Source organism: Buteo buteo, chromosome 9 (genome assembly GCF_964188355.1).
Source record: "Buteo buteo chromosome 9, bButBut1.hap1.1, whole genome shotgun sequence".
NCBI classification, from domain to species: Eukaryota; Metazoa; Chordata; class Aves; order Accipitriformes; family Accipitridae; genus Buteo; species Buteo buteo.
In genome coordinates, this window is record NC_134179.1 from 45,298,799 (window position 1) to 45,321,082 (window position 22,284).

Sequence of the window (22,284 nt, forward strand, 5' to 3'; positions counted from 1 at the left end):
AGGAGGTCACGCTGCTAATTCTCCTGATACTGATCCCAGCAGATAAATCTACAGTGCATCAGGAAATGAATTACCCAGAAATGCAGCATTAAAATGGATGATGGTATTTCCTAGCTTAAGCAGAAGTGTTTACTTCAACTCTGAGCCCCCTGTACCCACCGACACCGAGCACCAGCTCCCAGCTCCCTGGCAGGAGCTTGCCCACAGCAACTTGCTGCTGGCGAGTGAATGGTGAGATGAGAAAAATCCCTCCCTGGGATGGGAGCCGTCTCAGGTCCCCGGCAGGCTGCAGACCCCCGACCTCCTCCTGTGCTCGGCCAGATCCCCCAAGACCCCTCCGACACGCCGGCTCGGCCGCAGGCACGTCCTGCAAATATTCCCGTAATCCCAACTCTTCCCCATTCCCTGTGGCACCTGATTAAATACCCGATATTACTAACAGCATAAATCCAAAGCAATTCAGTCCGTCCCAGACCAAGTTATCTTCCAGGAGCTTTCTGCAGATTTTTTATGACACGGGAGGGGACAGAGCTGGGGACGAGACCTGCCAGGACACCAGGCAGTGCTGGCCCTGCCACAAGCTCTCGCCGGGGTCCTGGCGAGCAGCCACCGGTGTTGGGGTCCGTCTCAGGGGACCTTGTGAGATTCCCTGGCCACAGGGCTGTGATTGCCCCCGGGGACGGCTGCGGTTGTCCCCTCCTTGTCCGACTCAAGGCTTGGAGCAGCTCGGAAACGTCTCCCCGGAGTCCCTGGGGGCTCGGTGTTATCCAGCCCCACGGAGGGATGCTGGCAGGACGCCGGGGAGCCACATCCCCACGGTCGGGGTGGCAGCCGGGGTTGCCCGTCCTGCTGCATCCCCCAGCCCTCCCCAGCTGCTCCCGGGGCCGCGGGAGGAGGGTCCCCGGGGAGCGAACCGGGGTGGGGGACGGCAGCCATCTGTTCGGGAGCCCGGGGTCTGCAGGCTGTTGCGGCCGCGCCATGCCACGCTGCGTCTGGAGACAGCCGAGTGACAAACGAGGTTAATGTCCCGCGAGCGGGAGCTGTCACTCCGCGTTAGGTCCCAGGTTTCACCCTCTGCAGCACCATGCTTCGGCACGCACCGCGTAGGGAAAGGTGCCGGTAAACCAGTACGGGGCCGCTGCGGATGCCGTGACCGACGAGGCTGCTCGCGGGGACCACGGGCATCGGGAAGGGCTTGTCCCTCCTGGCCATCATGGTCCTTGCCCCGTGTGCTACACAATGCCCAGGTCTGGTCTGGTGGGGATGGGAGGGCAGGGAGCAGAGCAGGGTCCTGGCAAACCGTTCCACAGGGTCCCGGCACGTCACGGCTCGGGGACCGGCACCGTGCCAGTGACCTGAGCCGTGCTCGCAGGAGCTGAGCCGCAGGGTGTTCATTTATTGAAGGCGAAGGCAGGGTTACCGGAGGGACCAAGTATCGTGTTTCTGAAAGCGCCAGCCCAGGAGCACCCAGCAGAGCAGGACGTGGCTCTGGGAAGCCATCAGCTGTCGTGGGCACTCTCCATCCTCCTTTTGCGGCCAGGATGTCACCGAGGACCAGGGTGGCCCTGGCACAGGGGGATGCCACCCGCCTCGGACCAAAGCCACAGCTGCTACGGGAGCAGCACCCCGTGCCCCCCACGGATGCACACACCAACACACGCCGGGCACAGGCTCCAAAGTAAAAGCCAACTTTATTGTTGTATAAAGTAAGAACATAAAAGGTCCCTTAAACAAAACACATATTGGGTGAGACGGTCCCGGGTGTCCCTGCACACCACGGGCACGACAGCAGCCGCCCGGGGGTATCCGCAGGGGAGCAGCGCCCCGGCGCAGCCGCTCACGGTGGCTCGGTCCGGTCCCCCCGGCCCCTTTTCTCCACAGCCGGTTGTCTGGAAGGGGGGAGCTGCCGTGGGGCTGCGGGCCCAGGGGATGCCTGGATTGGAGCTGGGGCTGAGGTGCTTGTGCATTGCAGAGCCCCTGGTCTGCGCTGGGAAAGTAGGCACTTGTGGAAGGGCGCGGGTGCCGCTCCCGGCCAGCTCTATCCCACGGTTCCCGCCGGCACCGGGGCACGGCAGGATGGGCAGCAGCCAGGGACTGGAGCCCTGCCTGCGCCGAAACACGCTGCCTGCACCAGGGTCTGAGGCCGGACCTGGCAATAAGCTCCCGCTGTTCCGGGGCAGCTGGAGCTGGGTCTGGCCCGGTACAGAGGACGTTCAAGCAGCTTTGGTTGGTGCTCTTGGTGAATTAAGGCAATTTAGCTTCAGTTGGTTTAAAAAAAGGGCAAAACCAGCAAAAACAGCTCTCTCGGGGGCCAGACACTCGATTGGAAGAGTCTGGGTCTGCTCTGGCTTTGCTCTGAATTGCCACTTGGACCCTGCAAGCCCAAAGGTGGGCACCGACCCGCACCCACGCCAGCCCCCAGCACCCCAGCCTCGCCTCTACCTACCAACACCAGGAACCTGCAGCCCAATACTGGAAGTGTCAAGAAGGGACTATGGGGCATTTTAGGGAAGATTCAGGCTCCTGCCAGCAGCGCGGGAGTGGGGAGAGGGTGGAGGAGCCACGGCGGCTCCCTCCATCCCCGCTTTCCGTCACAGTGACCGGTCGGCAGCTTGTGAGTCCTTGAGTGAGAGGTGGGAGCTCTGCTCCGGCGGCAGATGGGAGCAGGCTGGGGAGGGGTGCTACCCTGCTGCAAACACCCACCTACGTGGTCCCCGGGGAGCACCAAGGGGAAACCGGCTCCCCCTGACATCCCGGCAGGGCTGGACCCACCACCCGGACCCCTTGGTTCCCCTCCAGCAGCACCCACATCCCTTGGGGGCCCTGGAGGGCTCAGACCCAGAGGAGCTCATTTCCCATTTGCTTCTTATTCCCCATTTGCTTTTTATAGGAACGGTGTGCTCCAAGAGGGAAGGTGCTGGGTTTGCCCACCAGCCACCCCATATCCGAGCGGGATCCCCCACACCCCTCACTCCACCTGGCCTGGGGGTGCCGGGAAAGGAGCGGGGAGCAGCGGGGGCTGAGACGGGAGATGGGGCGGCACCGTCCGGCACGAGAGCCGGAGCTGGGCACCCCCGGACCTGCCTCTTGCCTTTCCCAACCGATGCGTCCCCACCTCCCGCCCTGTCCTTCGGTCCCGCCGGGCTGCGGTCACAGCCCGTGACCGTCCCGGGGTCGGTGACCCGGCAGGGCACTGGCCTTGTGGCCGTACCTCTCCTCCCCGCAGCCCAGCCCTGCCCGCTGCCCATCCAGGCAGGGAGCCAGGCCCAGGCTGCCCCGCACTGCCGGGAACATCCCTCGGGCAGCCGAGGGTAAACCAGGGAGGGATTAAAACATTGATTTCCTTAATGCCCCAAAGGGATCTCTGCAAAGGAAATATAAAAGTTTTAAATGAAGTCCGAATGTCCAGGTCGGTCGGAGCAACATCCGCATGCCGGGGGGATGCTCGGGGTCTCTCCGGTCCTTTGTAACTCAGAGGCAGCGGGCGGACGCCGCGGCTGCTCTGTGCTTGTTGCCGATAACCGCCCGTGGCCACAGCCACTTCGCCCCTCGCTGTGCCAGAGCCAGGCACTCGCCGGCCGTGGCTCCTGCTGCCAGACGCCGCTTCCTTGGAGAGAACAGAACAAATCTGTGACTCTTTCTCTGCAATGACGGTGGCTCGTGACAGCTCCTGCAGCCATGGCAAGCCTGCGGAGTGGCCGATCCGCAGCTCCGCGGGTCCCCGTGTCCTGCGGGATGCCGGTGCCTCACACCACGGTGCTGATGGTGGACGACTCCTCCGACCTCCGCTGCTTGCTGGGCAGGGACTTGAGATACTCCAGGTGCCGCCGGGCGTCCTCCTGGTTCTGCCGCACGTAGTAGACCAGGTAGGAGATCACCATGGCGAACCAGCCGAACATGGTGACCAGCATGGCGATGTCCGTGGTCTTTTTGTACACGTTGCAGAAGTCCGTGTCGGCGATCACCTGCAGGAAAGCTTTGCCGACGTGCTCCTCCTGCGTGGAGGAGTCGCACACGATGCCGCCCGAGGAGCCGGCCACCAGGTCCACCGTGCGGATCAGCTCCTGCAGCCGACAGTCGCACAGCCAGGGGTTGTCAGAGAGGTTGACCTTGGCCTTCAGGTTGCTAAAGGCGTCTTTGCTGACTGACACCAGCCTGTTGGAAGACAAGTCCAGAGAGTGCAGGTGCTCTGCCAGGCCCCGGAAAGCCCCGCTCTCGACACTGGCGATGGCGTTGTGGGACAGATCCAGCTCCAGAAGGAGCGGCAGGTCCCGGAAAGCGTCGCGGGGCAGGAATGGGATTCGGTTGGAGTCCAGGTAGAGCTTGTTGGTGTCGTTGGGTATGTCCCTGGGGACCTCGGTCAGCCGAGCATTGCTGCAGCGGAAGGTCTTCAGCCCCTCCTCTTCCGAGGGGTAGCAGCCCTTGGGGAACGCGGCGGCCGAGCGAAGGCAGGAGGCGAGGAGGAGGAGGCTCTGCAGGAGCAGCCACATGGTCACCGAGCGGAGGAGGACCCGCTCTGCCGCAGGCATGGTGCCACGCTGCCTTAGTCACGTGGCCGCCGGCCCGGTGGATCTCGGTGGTTTCGGCTCGACTCGGCGCATCTGAGACGGAGGAGACAGCAAGGGGACAGCGTCAGACCAGGGGTGCCAAGAGACAGAACCGCCGCCGTGCCAGCTGCGAGCATCACGCCTGCCCCGGCGCAGCCTGGCCGCGGGACAGGGACCGGGACGTGGACAGGACCAGCCGGCACAGCTCACGCATCCTCCCATCCCCTGCCATCAGCGGCCTCGCTCAGGGTTCCTGAGCAGCAGGATCAGGCCCCGAGGGGCCGAGCGAAGGCACGTCTCCTGCGTGCCGGCAGCTGGGCTGTAACAGAGACAGCTCGGGCTGAGCCAGAGGCGGGGGTGAGCTCCCACCCCGCCAAGGTCACCTACGGTTTGATCGCTCGCTCGCAGAAGGCCGATAGATACATCCTGCTGCGGCGACCGGCGGGACGCACCAGCAAGCGAGCCCTGGCTCCAGGCAAGCAGCCGCTGCAGGCAGCCCCTGGGGAACGTGATGGAAAACACGTGCGGGCAGAGGCAGAGCAGGTTCCCGCTCTCCGGCTCCGCTCTCCGGCAGCGCCCGGGGCACAAGCTGACACACACTGGGGTTTTCCCTTCGAGAGGATCGGCACGGGCGGGTGGCTGGGCACCGCCGTTCCCTGCCCAGTGCCACCCTGGCCACGGGGTTGGGCTGCCCACACCACCCTGTAACCATAGTCCCCATCCAGCCCTTTATTCCGGAGGGGAAAAACGTCAGCAGGAAAGAAACAAAAACAGAAAAAGGAAATTCACTAGAGCTGAGCATGTAGCAAGTTCCCAGGGTGGTGGCAGTAGATAAGGGCCACATCCGAGCCCTGCGAGCGCACTGCCCGGCTCTCCCAGCCATGGGTCTCACCACATCCAGGGGCTCCAGGCCGTCCCCAGCAGGGCCATGGCAGTGGAGCCGTCAGGGCAGGATGCAGGTGCTCTCTCACCATCCCAGGATTAAAGACACCGGCGTCAAAGGGAACCCCGTGGCACCCCATCAGGCAAAGCTCTATGCTGTGGAAAGCCCCGTGCTGTGCCACCCGGGCACATCCCGGGCAAGCCAGCCTGCTGCTCCCACAACCCCCACACACCCCCCGGAGTGCCCTGCCAGCATCAAACCTGCTTCTGGGTGCTGACCAGGGGTCCCCAGCAAGGGGCAGAGGTGCCCACCCAAGGGTAGCCCCAGTGAGCGCAGCGTGGACGAGCACCCTGACAGCTGGGCACCGAAACGCAGCCCAACTGTGCCAAAACACCCCAAGGTCACACCAGTGCGGAGCCGACCCATGCGCTGCCGGCTCCCCTGGGACTCCTCGAGGTCCCCGAGCGGGGACCAGGGCTCAGAGCAGCCGAAGGGCACCAGGACCCCAGCCCCACGCCAGCACATTGGCGTGGTGGGGGGACCGGCCCCCCAAGTCTGCCAGAAGTAACCTGGGGTGAACGCTGCCCTTTGGGGCCACCTCCCGCTGCCCAGGGGCAAGCAAAGGGCCGGCCACCATGGGAAACCTGCCGGGCTGAGCCAGGAGCCGGTGACCCGGGACAGGGGGTGCTTCATCCACGGGACCCGGGGGGGACCCCCGCGGGTGGGATGCGGCTCTCCAGGGCCCCACGGTGGTTTCGGCTGGTCCTCAGCCACGGGGCTCCGGACCACGCACCGCAGCGAAGACGGGCACAACCAGCTCCCTGCCGCAACACGGGGGTCCCCAGCCCAGAGCGGGGCACGGGGGTCCCCAGCCCGACCCCAGGGGGGTCGCCGCTAACCCCGGGGAGGGCGGTTGGGGTGCCCGGGGGCAGGACGGGCTGTCCGCGGCGGGGCTGTGCGGGCTCCGGGACCCTCCGTACACCCAACGCAGCCCGGGGATGCCCGGGGTTCCCCCCCCGGTGCCGCTCGGCACCGGGGGGGGCGTTGCGGGCGGGGGAAGCCCCGGTGCTTCCCCGGGGGAAGCTCAGCTCGGCTCGGCGCTGCCGGGGGACCCTCCCCCGCCACGGTGTGTGTGTCCCCGCCACCTCCCGCCCTGCCCGCTCCCGGTACCGGGGGAGATGGCTGGGGACCGGGGGGGGGGGATGTCCCGGTGCGGACTCACCTGCCGTGCGCAGCCCCGCGGTGGCGGAGCGGCCCCGCGCCCCGGGCCGGAGCGGCCGCGCCCCGCGCAGCGCGGCGGGCCCGGAGCCGGCGGCGGCGGCGGCGGCGGGGCCGGTGGGCGGGATCCTCCGGCCGGGCCTCCCCGGGGCTCCCGGCCCCCGGTCCGCCCCGCCGGGGGGGGTGGGTGGGGGGGGCCGTACGGCACCGAGCACCCCTGGTACCCGCACACGGGTCCTTTGCAGCCCCACGGGAGAAGCTCTGCCCCGGGTCCACAGTCCGGGGCGGGGGGGGGGGTGCGGAACCGGGGAGACCCGGCGAGGAGCTGCCGGGACCTCCCACACACCCCCCGAGCCCGGGGCAACCGGCGTCAGCGGCTCCCGGGGGAGCTCCAGGCCCCCCGCCCCGCCGCGTCCCCCCTCCACCCCGAACCCTCGTGGGAGCACCCCCGACCCCCACCCACCCCCCACCGGGAGCTGGGCACCGCCCGGCTCTGCCCCCGCCGCCCCCCAGGGTCCAGGGTCCCCCGGCCCCCTCCCCAGCCCGTCGGGGAGAGCAGCCCCCCACCCCACCCCGGGGGGGTCCAGGTCCCCCCTCCCGCCCGCACCCTCCCCGCCCGGCACCGGCATCGCTTACTCGGGGAAACCCGAGCCGCGGCCGGCAGGATCCTGCCTGCCCCACCGGGGGGGTGGTGGGAGGGGGTAAGGGGGGGACCGGAGGGGATCCCCAGCCCAGCCCCGAGCTGCCCGGGTCGGGGGTCCCTGGGCTGGGGAAGGGGTCGGCGCTTCGCGGGTCCCCGCCGCCCCCGGGACACCGGCGGGGCCGGCTCAGGACCATGGAGAGCGGTCGCCGTTACCGGGCCGGGCCGGGCCCGGGTGAGCCCGGGACACCCGAGTGGGGTGAGAGGGTTCCCGCTGTCCCGGCCGGACCACCCCCCCCCCCAACACACAGACCCCACACAACCCCCCCCCCCGGGCTGCTCGGGGCATCGCCGGGACTATTCCCCGCAACCCACCAGCACCGGGACTCGCCCCGACGGGACACCGGGCAACGGGACCGAGGGCCGTGCCCTTGCCGTGCCGCTGCAAGGAATGGTGTTGGCCGCCCGCTGCCCGTCCCCGGTTCTCCTTGGAGGGAGAGCCCAACCCTGCGCATTGACATTCTCCCGCTGCTGAAGGAGGATAAACCGTTTACCAGGCGCCTGGCCTGGATCTCGGCTCCATTAGGAGAACAAAACCTGACGGGAGAGGCGCAGCCAGGCAGGGCCGGAGCCAGACACTCCCCTGGGACCCCCGAGCTCCCCAGGGAGACCCTGACCCTCCAGCTGGGGCCAGGAGGAGAAGACAGGTCCAGGGACAAGATGGTGGTGCGGCGGGAGCACGGCCTGCCCCAGGCTCTGCGCCTCAGGGCGCTGCACCCGGCGAGGGTTTGCTGCGGCAAAGGGTCGGCACACGCCGGGGCAGCCGTCGGTCCGGAGGGGCTCTGGGGCTGCCGACGGGGCCAGCACTCAGGACGGTCCAGCCGGTCTGTCCATCACCGGGGCTGGGACCCGAGCCAAGCCCGATGCCGGGCTGGGGGTCGCCTCGGCAGGGCTGGCCTGGGACGCGGCCGGGAGCCTGGCGGGCAGCAGCCGGGGAGCCACAGTCAGTGCTTTTGGGCACCTTCGCTGCCATCTCCCCGGTGGGCTGGGGACCGGAGCAGCCCCGTGCTGCCCGTCACTGGTCCCAGCGCTGCCAGGAGCTGTGCACGGAGTGGGCGCGATGCTGGGACTGCAGCAGCACGGGGCCAGCTCCGGATGACACAGCCGCCCGCTGCAGGACGGGGCCTGTGGGAATCGAGGGGCTGAGGCGGGCAGGGTCTTGGGGTGCTTGAGCTTTTGGCGAGTCCCAGCTCCTGCTGGGACCCAGAGAGGTGGTGGGTCACCACAGCAGCGGGCAGAGACCCTGGGAGTGGGAGCAGCACCAGGGCTGTGCCCCACAGGGGTCCCACATGCTGGGACACGGCACCCGCCAGCCCAAAACCCAGCGCCTGCAGTGCAGCACGACCCCGCGTGGACCCTTCCCCGCCGCAGCCGCGGCAGGGCTGGCTAAAAATAGCCGACACCGGCTTCTTGCTGCCACCACGGTGCTAAATATAGCCAGTATCGACCAGGCAGCGGGACCAGCAGCCCAGGAGAGCAGGAGGTGAGCACGGCCCCCCGGCACAGGGGGAGGCTGGGAGCGAGCGAGGCCTGGGAATCCATATGGGAACAGCCCCACTGAGCACGGGGGAAATGCTGGGCCGGGCAGCTGCCGGCCAGTGGATGGGGCCAAATCCCCCCTTGGGGAACCCCCTGACCCCAGTGCTGGGGTTCCCTGCGTGGGCGAACCCGGTCTGGGGAGCCCAGGGAGCGGGTCCCCCCGCCCCCGCGCTCGCACCGGCAGCGAGAGGCTGCCCGCTGCATCACTGAGAGGGATTAATATTTATGGGCGTTTAAAAATAGCTGTCGCATTGTGCTTCCCCCTCACGTGCGGAGTCAGCGGGGTGCGGGGAAGCTGCTAAATTAGATGTCACCGTGCAGAGGGAGCTGCTCAGTCAGGCAGGAGCGGGGATAAAAATAGAGCCTGCCATGCGTGCGTGGCTCTCCTGCAAAGCAGGGCCAACTCCCACGGGATCCCCCGCCTCCGCACACCGGCAATCCCCGCACCTCGCCCGCCACCCCCTGCTCCCGTGGGATCCCTCGCCTCCGCTCGCTGGCATCTCCGCACCTTGCCCTGCCAGTGAGGTCACCCCGGAGAAGCCGGGTAGGGACTGGCTTCTCCTGGCCGGCAGCCGCGGCATCCATCGGCAGCCCTATGGCTGCTTTAACCGTATGCGCGTCCCCCACCTTGCCCAAGGCTCTCTGGAAGCAGCTCTGGCTCTGGGAAGCAATCCTGTACCCTCCCAGCAGCACGGTGCCAGCGTGTGGCACCCAGGCAGCCCCGGCCCTGGCAGCCGGCGGGGTCTCCGTGCCCTCGCCATGCCCAGCCAGCACACAACCACCCACCGAGAGCCGGCTCAGGCCTGGAGCTGGATGCGTGGCTGGTGCCGAGGCCAGAGAGGGTCAGGATCCACAGCTTAGCCTGGGAGCTCTGCGGGGATGGAGACGCAGGGGCCCCCACCTCTGGGGAGCACTGGGGGAATCCTTGTTTTCTTCCGTGCAAAGCAGCACCACAAACCCACCTGGGCCAAAACCGAAACCCCCCCAGATGGGCTTCTCTCCCAGGGAGAGCTGGGAGCGGCCGTGCAAGGCCGGTGGGCCGCGAGTGGCACCGGCAGAGCCGCATGTGCGACACGGGCAGACGGGGAGCACCACGCCACCGGGCTCCACGCACAGGGTCGGGGGGCTCTGCTCGGCCCGGGACCCCAACGCAGCTCCAGGCAGGGGGTTTGCAGCACAAAGCGTCTTCGGCGTTGGGTGACGGCGCTGCACCCTTTTGCCGCTGCCGGGTAGAAGAGCTGGCGGCGGCCGGCGCGCACAAAGCCCTGCACAGATGGCTGCGCGCACCGAGGGGCCCTGGCAGCACCACGCTATTAGCTTTGATCGTCGTGCAAACAAAAGCGGAGCCAGATGGTTTTCCCCCCCTCCCCGAGCTCCAGCGCAGGAATCCTGCGCTCCCGGCCCCTGACCTTGGCCCGCTGTGCCGTGCCTGCCCAGGTTGCTCGCGCAACACCCGCTGCGGAGGTTTTCCACCGGGAAGAGTGGCAAGGGAGGGAGCAGACCCTCCCCGAGCAGGGTGGAAGCACCCAGCTGGCTCTGAGCCCACCCAGGGTGCAGCGTGGGGTGCCTACACCCCCCGACCCCCAGCCCGGGGCTAGCTGAAGTGGGTTGCCGTGGCCAGAGGGGCCACCGGCCACTAGCCCAGCAGCAGAGGGGCAGAGGACCCCCCCCCCCCCCAGGGTCGCACCCCGTTCCTAAAGCGGCTCCCCTCGCTGTCCGTGCCCTGCACGGTAACCTCGGCCCCGGCTCCGCCACCACCCCCCCCTACCCTCGCCCAGGGCCGGCCTCTCCCGGGGCGGGCACCGGTGCTCGGCGCTGCCGGGACTACAGCTCCCGGCGTTCCGCGGTGGCGGGGCGGGCCGTACCGAGGTGGCCGCCGGGAGCGCAAGCGGGGCGGCGGGGTGCGCGACGGAGAGAACCCCGGCCCCGCCGAACCGAGACGGGCCGGGCAGAACCGGGCGGAGCAGCGGTGAGTGAGGGCCGGGAGCGGTGGCTTTTCCCCCGGTCCCCTCCTTCTCCGGGGGTACGGGACCGGCCCGGAGCCCGGCGGGCCCAAGCGGGAGGCCTCGCCCCCTTCCCCGGGAGCAGGCGGCGGCCGAGCCCCGGGCCCGCGGGTGGGAGAGTGGGGGAAGGTGCTTCGCGGGGACCCGTCCCGAAAGAAAAACACCCCCACACATACCCCCCAGCCCCCCAAAAAAGCAGCTGCTGAGATGGAGCCAGAAAGGTCCGGGGCGGGAGGGAAGGGGGGGGGGTCCCCGCAGTCACGCTGTGCACGGTCAGGCCGGGGGGAGCCCGGGGGTGGGAGCGGGTCCTGCCCCAGCACCTCGGGGTGCAGGTCCTCGGCGGGTCTTGGGGTGCAGGACCCCGAGGCTGAGCACCCACCTGTGCCCGGAGAAACCTCGGGTGCGGCGTTCCCTCCCTGCCTGCCCGAACGGTCCCTCTAAATTTAGCAGAAAAAGGCTGGGAGAGAGGCAGAGTCCCAGCCGCTCCCCTTCATCCTTATTCTCAGCCCCAGGTCCGGTCCCCAGAGCCGCAGCCCCCACTTTCTGCTCAGCAGCCACCCCTCACTCCTCTACCAGCTCCGGGCCCTCCTGGCTTCCCGAGGAGGAACCTGGCAGCTCTGGGGCTCAGACCTCTTAAAGTCCGTCAGTGACTCCAGGCTGGAGCAGGAGGCAAAGCAGCACCATCTTGGTCTAACCTCTCCCTTGCCTATCGGCTGCCTCTTAAACCCAGCCGCCTTTGCTAACATCTTTGATGTACTTGACGCTCTGGTTCAAACGCTGATGCCATCTTGCAAAGAAGGGTTTAAAATATTTATTTGCTTGGGAGATGGTGATCGCTGTTGCTGCCAGAGATAGGGATCTCTGCTCCTTGGCGGCTCCGTGGGATCATAATCACCTGCATTCTGGGAACACTCAGTAAGATCGACCGAGATAAGCACCTGCAACCCTCCTTCCCTTCGCTGGCCCAGATGAAGTTCCTGCAACAGGCTGAGGCAGAACTGGGTGCTGGGGGCACGGGGTGCGATCCTGCGGCGCCCTGGGGAAGGGCGATGTTGCCATCGAGAACGCCGATGGGGTCAGAGCGCTGCTGAAGTACGAGGGGACGGGAACAGATGGTGGTGACACCCCTCTGAGGACAAAAGCAAAGGTGGGGAAGGAGCTGCACCTTGGCACGGCCGTGGTCAGAGGTTGTGGGTCCTCCAGCAGCTGACGGATGACAAAGTGAGTGGGAAACTGCTGATGTTGTTTTGTTTCCCCTTTCCTCAGAAGCGGGGAGATGCTGTCATGCCAGACTCTGAGCTGGCAGCCCCAATGCTTGCTCTGAGCCCCAGAACAAGAGTCTTTTCCCAACAGCCATGGACGGGGAGCTGGCGCAGCGGCGAGTCGGGAGCAGGACGCGAAGGATCGGGCAGAGGAAGGGCTCGGCTCCACCATCACAGCACGCTGTTTGCCTCTGACCACAGTTACGACTTTTCCCCTCCTTGGACGGACACCGTCCAACGTCAGCACAGTCCTAACCTTCACACTCAGTCTGGTGAATCATTAAAAGCTTTTCTGTCCTGAAAAACCGCTGCACAAGTAGGAAAGCAGAGCTTCACAGCCAACTGCTCCAGGGGGGAGCTGGAGTTCCTCCCGCTGTTGTGTTGTGCCTTGTTTTTCCTGCAGGTGAACAAATCCCCGGTGTAAAATCAGAAAGCAAACAATATGGGATCTGGGATGGGGGTAGGGATCGGAGCTTTGAGAGCTCATGCTCCCTCAGCCAGGCTTTTGCAACACTGTACAGAGCTGTGCACGCAATCTAAAGTGAGCACAGAGCTTGGGCAAGGGCTGCAGACACCAGTTCAGAAATGGAAAAGATTCGCAGATGAAATATTTTTAAGGTGGGAAAGGACACAACTGGAGAAGCATGCAGAATTATCGTCATCGTAGGACCAAATGCTTGATGCCTCTGTATTTCTCCTGCAAGGATGAATTAATCTCTTTTATGTTCCAGCATTTCACCCATCTAATCCTCATTTTTACAAGCACGGAAACTGAGGCACAGGGAAGAGAATTGCTTCACATACAGCTTTTAAGTTTGACCCTTTGCACCCAGCTGCAGGCTTGCAACTGCCCTTGTTTGCAGAGGGGACCAAGTAGTAGTTGCTCATTAGTTTTTGAAAATTACACTTGTGGTTGTCCTCAAATGGAAATTCCACTTTTATTACAACACAGGCAGGGTGCACCTCTAGCTGTAGGGCTCGCAGAAGGTCTGCTAGCTTCTGCAGCCTTTGGGTAACGGCATCATTTCAAGAAAAGAGGGGTCTGAAGAGGCCACCTGGTCAACCCCCCATTCCGAAGAATCTTAATTTTTTCCACTGTTTATGAAACTTGATATTAAAGCCTCCAGCGAGACCACCGATCACGTTCCACGGGCAGTCCACTCCAACATCAGTCCTTCTGCACTGTCCAGTTGCTCCGAGTCTCAGTCGTGCAGTTAACTCCACTGCACAATGTGTCTCCCTTCTCAGTGCAGCTATCTGTTAAATGTTTGAGAACTATTCCTCAGCCTCTCTCCAGCATTCTCTAGACTAAACAAACCCGTTTCCTTCAATCTGTCCTTGCAGGTCCTGGTTTTCCTACACCTCTGCTTATTCTCACTGCTCTCCCCTGGAGTCCCTCCAGCTCTTCCCAGAACTGGACAGTATTCTAGCTGAGGCCTTACCAGTATCTACAAGAATTATTCCCTATGTCTGGCAAACAGCACTCCTGTTTATGCATTCCACAGGGGTGTTTGCTTTTTTTGTTGTTGTTGCAACAATATGACTTTTTTGACTCATGCTTCACCACAAGCCCTAGATTTCCTTCTGAAAGCCCTGAGGAATTGCACCAGATTAAGGATGGAGCTGCTCCCCCTGCTAGGACTGAAGTACTGAACTCTGGCTCCAAGTCCTGCTTCCAGACCAAGCTTCAGCCTTTCCTCTGGAATACCCAGGAGCCAATATCCTTTGACCCAGGAGATGGGTGACAAGAAAACGAGCACTCTGCAGACCTGCAGCCTCTTTTCTGTTAACAAAAACCTTTTCCAAATATAAGCCCCCTGACTGACACCTGGGTAGCAGAGGTAGGCAAGCATCTGTTCAGCTCAGCCAGCAGCCCTGCCTCACTGCAGCTGCCTGCAACACCGAACAACAGCTGCCTGTGCAGTTGAAAGAAACTTGGAAGTTACAGCAAGTGTCCCAGGAGCTGCAGAGTCAAGCATTTGCTTTGTCTCCTAGCCCTGGGCAGGAACAGGGGAGAGCGCCAGCTTCTGAAACAAGCCAGGCCCAGCACTCTGCAAGGGAACTCGAAACAGCTGGCAGCAGCATACAGAGCGTAATGTTAGATCTGGCTCAGATTCGCCTCCCGAGACCAAAGACTGTGAGAGCTAGAGAGAACAGCAACACCGTCTTCCAGCTGTGGGAACCAAAGCAGCAAAAACACAAGGCTAGACATCAGGAAGCAGCCCTCGCCTTGGGGTCCTCCATCCAAAGAGGGACAGACCATATTATCTAATGAAACTACACTCCATGGGACATGGACAAAGATGATTTTACCCAAGAACTTGCCCGATCTCGGTGTAAAGATATTCAGCTTTACAGCAGTTCTAATTTGTGCTCTTTCCTGTAATCCCTGGAAACAGGTAAACCAGAGCTCTCATCTTCCCAGCAAGCCTTAAAGCTGACTGATACCTGCTGCCGCCATCAGCGCGGCAGTCCAAAAAGCCACTCAATACCTGTGCTGTCTATAGGGCACCACACCAAAGACTTGCTCTCTCAGAGGATGACACTGTCTTGCTTCCTTGTCTTCATGATATTGTTTAGAAAAACATCTCTCTATTCCTCCTACGCGGCAGCTGTTCTTTCCAGGTAGGGGAAGAGCCATCTCCTCTGCAGCTCTTGCTACTGAAACATCCTCCCAATGCACTTTTCCTGTTATCTCTAACTTTTTATGTTCCTGAAGAAGAATCTCACTCCTTCCCTGCAGGGGAATTTTTTTCTTACTTCCCCCCCACTGTAAGTCTTAAATTGGAAGGCAAAACATGTAAGCCAGACCAGGAGACCAGCAAGCCTCTAGAGCCGTGCAGAACTAATTAGGAGATCTGTTCATACAGAGCTGCTGTGCCTTTACTCTGCAAATACTTCTGTTCTCTTTTTGAGTTAAGGTATGGTGAACCTGTAAACATGTAAGAAGCTGCATGTGCAGAGGGCTTCCATGATTAACACTGTGAGGATGACTTAAAAAGCACTTAAAAGTATTTGTTTGAGTCTTATCAGGCAATCGCGGTATTGAACCTTGACATCTTGGTTCCAGGAAAATATTTCAGCAGATCACAAGTAGCTGCTGTCACAGACGGACTTCCCACACATTATTCCCAAATCTCAATAGCTCCCAGATTGAGCTTCCCCTCAGAAACGTCAGCTCTACAAATGGAGATAATGAGGTGCAGAGAAGTGAACTGACTTGAGATTTTTATAGCAAACAACAGATTTCAGGTTTACTTAACAGCAAGACGGTGCTCTACCCCCACTGTGCTTACCTAAGTAATTTAGATGGAGGGCTACCGCAATCCAAGTACTGACCTGACTCTGCTTTAGTTTCAGGGGTGCCCACTTGACGCAGGAGCCAACATGAATGTGGGAACAGCACACAGCGAGGTGAATCCCAACACCCGTGTCATGAATAGCCGGGGCATCTGGTTGTCCTACGTCCTTGGAATTGGCCTGCTGCACGTCGTACTCCTGAGCATCCCCTTCTTCAGCGTCCCTGTGGTTTGGACTCTTACCAACATCATTCACAACATGGTAAGGGAACAGCGTGGCTTGCTTGACATCCCAGGGCATGGAGAGGTAATCTCTCAGCACCAGCTGTTCTTCTGAGAGCCATCTAGTAAGATTCTTGTTGAAGCAATTCCTTTCTGTATTTCCAAAGACGCAGGGCAAGTTACTCAACCTCCACCCCTCAGACTGCACCTTTGCCTCTAGGTCATATATTTAAATCCAGCCTAGGTACTGATGAGACAGCAAACAGGTGGTGAGGCTGCTCAGAGGGGACAATGAATTCATTTGCCTGCAGGGTAGGTCCCTTTGTCATGTCCCCCTTAACAGAGAAATAGCTGTGACAGGCCACAGAAGCTGGCAGGACAGCTTTCACTTAGGTTGATACAATCTGAATTGGCCTCATCAGTTAAAAAAAAACCAAAACCACCAAGATTAAACTGCAAACTTTGTTCTACTTAAAGTAAAAGATTAGTCCAGGAACAGATTCTCCCCTTCTAAGGATCAGGTACCCAAATGAACGGGTGTCAGAGTGCTGTGCTAAGGGTGCACAGGTAAGCACAGCACACAACAACAGATGCACATTCTGGGGATGCAGGGCACCTGGGCTCACTGTGATGCCAGAAGCTGCTGTGTTTAACTGCTCACTTCTGCACCATCCCACTGCACAAGTCTTGGCATGCTTGGGTCCTAGAGCCGAGGAGCAGCCCTGTCCACAGCCCTTCACCCTCAGGCATAGGGGACAAAATACTTCAGAGATGCAGCAGTCAATTTTGTATCCTTTATTTTAAATAACATCTCAGCCTGAGAATATTACAGAGACAAAAATGATACCCTGATTTGGGGACCCTCATACTAACATTATTCACATCTCCAGTGGGGGGAAAAATAACAAACAAACAAAAAAAACCCCACAAAACCACCAACCAGAGCTGCTCAGGGCTCAGTTCACAAGCTGCCTGCTTTTCATCCAGCTCCTTCCCCTTCTCTGGCAGCTTAAACAATTAGCTCCTGGGAACAGAAAGGAGTTTAAAGGCCAGCAATGGCTATACTTAAAAGACACGTGATGTAGCCAGACACTTGCTGTTTATCTGTGACTTGCGTTCCACTTCAAGAGGTTAACTCGTAATCAAAGCAGTAACAGATCCTCACTGCCCACAGCTCTACCAGCACTTTTTCAGAAAGCATTTAGCATTGCTGTTGTACGGTAGAGTGAGTCCACACTAATCTCCTGATCCCAGAGATCTGAGGGCTGTAATCTTGCAACCACCTTCTTGGCTTATGCCCAGGAGCTGAACGAGAGGCCTCACGTGTAACAGCCAAGCCTGAGCTAGCACCAGCTAGCGGCCTTCCTTCCCAGCTCTCGCTGCTTCGTTAGCTGCTGTGCGTTCCAGCGCGTTTTGCAGCAGCGACGATGCATCCCTCTAGCGGGACAGTGCGCTTGTGCAAGCTCCCACAACGGTGCTGTTCTTGCTGAAGCTGAACATTTCTGGTGGTGTGGCGAGGGGTGTAGGGAACACTCCGTGTGCTTCACACTGGCTTTGTATTTGCTACAGAGTATGTATATCTTCCTACATACCGTGAAAGGAACTCCTTTTGAGACTCCGGACCAGGGGAAGGCTCGGCTGCTCACGCACTGGGAGCAGATGGACTACGGCGTGCAGTTCACAGCGTCGCGCAAGTTCCTGACCATCATGCCCATTGTCCTGTGAGTACTTTGGGGCAGCTGAGCTGCCTCATGCACCTGTACTGATCACCGCTTCTGCTGCATGTCATGTCCTGGGAAACAAAAACGCGAAGCGCTGTAATTCAGCTTCCCCCTCTCTCTGTTCCCCTCCTTTCCAGGTACTTTCTAACCAGCTTTTACACAAAGTATGACCGGATACACTTCATAATCAACACCATCTCTCTTATGAGCGTCCTGATCCCCAAACTGCCTCAGTTTCATGGAGTGCGGATCTTTGGGATCAACAAGTACTGAACTGCGTGGCTAGAGCAAATGGAAGAGGAGCAGGGGAGAGGTGGAAGTTCCTTCTCTCTAGCCCCGTTTCCTCACCCCCACGCACACTGGGATATAATTTCACAGCGGCTGTTTAAATGCAGTATCCAATAGACATATACCGCATGCTGGATCCTCATGCCCAATAAACCTAAACAAGCTCCAGAGTAGAGTTTAGTGCAGAGCAGGATGCATGACACTGGATTTCTTTTATTCCAGTGTCATAAATAGATGCAGATACACTGAGACTTCAAGGTACAAAGAGGGTGAATTCTGGGGAGATTGTCATCTATCCCAGATGTTGAATGATGAAACTAGGGATGAGGGGAAAAGCTTTTAGTGCTGGTACTATTGCTGTGGTAAATGCACTTTAAAATATATTTCCCTTTCTGAAGCTAGGTGCTTTAAGCGATATGTGGGGGAAATTCAAAGGGATACAGCCAAGCTTTCCCAATACTTGATTGTTTTGGGGTTTGAGTTCCATTTTTGGGCAGGGGAGTGGGAGGGGGAAAAGAATAACAGATTTTTATTTTGCAGTCTTTTACACCATCGAGAAAGGCAGTTCTTTTACTAAAAACAGTACAGGAAGGAATGACCTGCAATTTGACAAGGCTTTCAGTTTTCTACGGTACCATTCATGTGGTTCAGGGAAAAGGTCAACAGATCCTAAATCATACTTGTTATTTTCAGCTTGTACCAGAATCTGTCTGGGTAACTCTGCTTAAGTTACCCGCCCCAAACCACTAATTTTAAAGGGCACTCCGAGCACTCAGGCAGCACAGCATTTGGATTAAGGGCTGGGGTGCAGGTCATTTTAATAATCAACAACAAATGCTACTGAGCTACTTGGTACATGGAGACTGCACAAGCATGGGAGGAGCTGAAGACTGACAGGCATGGGCCAAATGAGAAATGGATGGCTGCTTGCTATAATCAGTTAGTTAGTGACTATATTTGGAATTTTTCTCCTCAGTCCAGCTCCTTGGTCTCTTAAGTCCATGTATGTGTTACTGGGATTTGCCAGTTCTCCAGTTAACCATGGACTTAACTCAGTATCTGTCTCAAGGCAAGCGAGTGTTTGATTTCCGGCTTACCTGGAAGTCTGTCACTCAGCTCCACGCACAAGTGCTGCAGCAGCATCCCCTGAGCCCTCAGGTGATCACTGGCAAGGGTGATGGAGCTGCAGGAGAGCAATGCTAACGAGCAGCATCAGCAGCAGACTGAATTGACCAACAAAAGGATGCAATACATCACTGATAATAGATTATTTAGTACAGAAACAAAGTTGAGCCTTTTTCCCATAAAGTTACCACCTAAATAACGTAGGTTTGCAGGTTTAGATTTCCTGGCCAAGACAGCTTTCTACTGTTCAAAATAGTCTTTTTTCCTTTGGGTTGTGTGCCAGATGAAATGTGTTTTTCCTCATGCTTCCCCTGTAAACTTCTGAAAGCCTGTATTTTTGTTGTCTTAGTGCTTATAATGTGTCACTTTTGACAACGGTATAAACATTTTAAATATGCTATTTTTGTTCCTGCACTAGCCAATTCTAGCTTTAGAGGTCATAGTGGATATTGTTGAGTTCTGTTTGATGGTCTGAGCATAGGACATGGATAGGGGAACTTCAGGTTTGCATATAAGATCTAGTACTACTCCATGCATACTTTTAGGCAAGCTGCTTTACTTCTCTATCTCAGACTTACTATCGGACTGCTGCAGAGAAGGGAAAAGCATTTAGTGTACCTCAGAGGGCTGCTGGAATGCCTAGAGAATCATTACCTAGTATGTTTGAAAAGTGGAAATATTTTAAGTGAAATGAAGTTTTCAAGAAGGTAGGAAGAGGAGTCTGGCTTGATACTTGAGTGCTGTTCGCCAGCGAGGGAGTTTGACAGATATGCAATTTATTTGATGAGGGGGTTAAGCCTTTTAACCACCATGACATAAGGACTGCTGCTTTAGTTAAGGTACTATATACCCTAAAGCAAATGTACTCTTTAAGCTACTAGACAATGACTTTTGGGGAAAAAAAAGTTTTCAAAATAGAGATATTTCATCAATCAGCTAAGTACCTTTGAAATGACTAAGGAATCAACAGCGTCAATGCCCAGAATGCTTATGGAAAGGCCACTGCCCTCAGAGCTGTAGCATCTGTCCTTAACAGGACAGCTAAGGCTGTATCCATAATGCAGACTGTATGTTGCTTAACAGATCTGAATGTCTGCCCGCAGACACAACTTACATGCCAATGGTAAATCTCCAGAGGAAGGAAAACTATTCATTTATTTTGGTAGAATACCAGGGGAAAAACATCAATTTTTTTGCAACAGGAACAGTCACTATATGCTTAAAAACATTACTCCTATGTAGACAGACATAGGCTGATTATTTCTAAGTATATACACATTACACAAAGTCAAAGCAGTTTTGATATTTTTAGTGTAAGTATAAATTGAAGGCAGGGGCCAGTTCTTCTCAGTGAAGTACAGCATTTCACACAGTTTCCTTGAAGGCCTTGGCATTGCAACAGCTGAGGGTCTGAACATGTTATTTGTGCTGTTAACTGACACTACGGACATCTGATTCTGTTTTGTTAAATTAAAGATCAACTGTAAAACAGAATACGATTATAAACTTCTCAAAAAGGCAGGTTTTCCTTATTTATAATAGTAAGCTTTTCTGATTTACCTTGTTCACACTGAAATCATTAAAATAGCCATTACACAGATATGTGTTACATGACAAATGACATTCTTTACAACACAGGGATAGCATTTTTGCCACAGAATATCTGAAGTTAACTTGGATTCATAGTTAATCCAGTCAAGGGAAACATAAATGAAAACTGGAGAAATATGTAAAGAAGTGAGAGAGTTGAAGAAAGATTTCATGTTAATATGTGGTGTGTTAGGTATCTACATAAGATTAATAATTACTTGAACAATTATACATCTGATAGTATCTTCCTTAAGATCCCATCTTAAGGGTAGGTATCAGAATTAATCAAAAATAGAAAAGAAACCATAAGTTAATTGTAATTAAACAACAGTAGCAATTGCTACTTGCTAGGTGTACCTGAGGCAGTTTTAAGTGAAGGAGTTTTGGGTACTGCTGGTCACACACCAGTTGCACGGCTCCTTCCTGTTGGTGTCACAGGAACTAGCAGTACTTGACTAAGTTTCCGCTTGGAAACCACTGCTGCAGTAGTGTGGAAATAATGGACACAGTTCCAAGTCTCCTGGAACTTGGTACTGAAACCACTTCTAGTTCATTTGTGTTTGTTAAATTCACGTAGAAGTGAGTTCAGCACTCAAAGGCTCATCTTGCACACACACAAGTTAAAAGAGCATAGTCAAAACACTAAAACTCTCATGGGATAACTAATTTCTGAGAAAAGAGAGATCGGGACAGCATGGGCAGGATGAGGGATCTTCAGATGTGTACTTGCAGCTAGCATAGCAGTAATCTGAGGGTGAAGCCTACCTTTTGCGTGGAGAACCAGAACGTGAGTGCAAAGACTGTCCATTAATTCTTTTAGACTGTAGAATTTTCTCCAAGTACCTGTGTGAAGGAGATAATTGATTGTTATTGATTTTAAATGGGATTTTGATCACATCACACTTGACAGATTTTCCTCCCACAGTTGCATTGGCTTCCTGTATAGTGACTAAGGCAAAAGTCAGCTGGAAAATTAAAGGTGGGCTCTGTCCTGTGACTGAGAAACAATTACTGGATAACTAGGTACTTAAAATGCTTTTCTTTTTTGTTCTGCAATGAATGCCAAAGGAGAAGAGCTTTTGAAAACCACCACTTGAATGGTTCACAGGCACTGGCAAAAGCCATCCCTCTGCCCCATCTTGTCCTCGGCAAAGCCTCTTCTAAGGCACTGGCAAGACCGCACATGTATTCACACACCGTGGCAGTCACTGCACCAGGAAAGTCAGAAAACAATCAAGTACTAACAGCCTGATGCTTCTGAATTAGGGATCCTGTCTTATGATTCATTTAACATGGCTAACAGGATGTTGTGCAGTCCAACTCTTTGCAGGAAAAAGCCTTTTAAAAAAAAAAAAAAAAAAAGAGCCTGACATCTAGTGCTACTTAATTCCCAAGTATTTTTTTTTTTTAATCATTGTTTAATTTTTTGTTTGTTTCAATAGAAATATGGTACTGGCCCTTGAAAAGGGAACAGCAGCTGGTTACCATTATTAACACATTATTTCTCATTGTGACTTAACATTGCTTTATCATTGCCTATAATATCTTTTAAGCATGCAAGTGTTTGTGTATACGTATCCTCCTTGGATCAGTTTAAGTGAGCTAAATTAGTTGGGTTCTTTTTTAATGGAACATTCTGACATTGTACAAAGTTTTTGGGTTTTTTTCCAGTAGCCCTTCTTTTTGCTGTGTATACAGAAGTCTCATGTAGAGAACTTTCTAAAATAAAGTGTGAATATTTTTATTACTCCTTTGTACAGTATTCTAAGAAGAACTAATAAAGTAAGTATTCATGTAAAAACTTGTGTTTGATTCCTTGAAGTTTTACATGGGCAGGTTTTGCTTTTAAAGCAGCACAGCAAATGAATACTATATGGCAATTCCAAG

At 57.1% G+C, this 22,284-nt stretch overlaps 2 protein-coding genes across 5 annotated transcripts; one reads left to right on the top strand and one right to left on the bottom strand.

The window, feature by feature from the left end:
* Window positions 1–1,674: 1,674 nt before the first annotated feature.
* LRRC3C (leucine rich repeat containing 3C) lies at window positions 1,675–6,719 on the bottom strand. Its single transcript, XM_075036937.1, has 2 exons — window positions 6,653–6,719; window positions 1,675–4,601 (listed from the first exon to the last, which is right to left on the bottom strand). Exon 2 carries the CDS (start codon window positions 4,527–4,529, stop codon window positions 3,747–3,749), a length of 783 nt encoding a protein of 260 aa, XP_074893038.1. The 5' UTR covers window positions 4,530–4,601; window positions 6,653–6,719; the 3' UTR covers window positions 1,675–3,746.
* Window positions 6,720–10,723: 4,004 nt separating this feature from the next.
* Window positions 10,724–22,144, top strand: ORMDL3 (ORMDL sphingolipid biosynthesis regulator 3). 4 transcript variants are annotated; one of them, XM_075036506.1, is made up of 5 exons: window positions 10,729–10,856; window positions 13,497–14,551; window positions 15,507–15,713; window positions 17,243–17,394; window positions 17,532–22,144. In XM_075036506.1, exons 2-5 carry the CDS (start codon window positions 14,456–14,458, stop codon window positions 17,665–17,667), a joined length of 591 nt encoding a protein of 196 aa, XP_074892607.1. In that variant the 5' UTR covers window positions 10,729–10,856; window positions 13,497–14,455; the 3' UTR covers window positions 17,668–22,144. The 4 variants fall into 4 exon arrangements, with proteins under 4 accessions (XP_074892608.1, XP_074892607.1, XP_074892606.1 ...); XM_075036505.1 differs by lacking the exons at window positions 10,729–10,856; window positions 13,497–14,551 and adding exons at window positions 11,516–12,111; window positions 12,244–12,424; XM_075036507.1 differs by lacking the exon at window positions 13,497–14,551 and having other exon boundaries at window positions 10,724–10,856.
* The last annotated feature ends 140 nt before the right edge of the window (window positions 22,145–22,284 follow it).

Coding starts and splice junctions, on each gene's coding strand:
- ORMDL3 (XM_075036505.1), top strand. Junction 15,714..17,242: donor CCAACATCATTCACAACATG/GTAAGGGAACAG, acceptor TATTTGCTACAG/AGTATGTATATCTTCCTACA. Junction 17,395..17,531: donor ACCATCATGCCCATTGTCCT/GTGAGTACTTTG, acceptor CCTCCTTTCCAG/GTACTTTCTAACCAGCTTTT.
- LRRC3C (XM_075036937.1), bottom strand. CDS start 4,529: ATGCCTGCGGCAGAGCGGGTCCTCCTCCGCTCGGTGACCATGTGGCTG.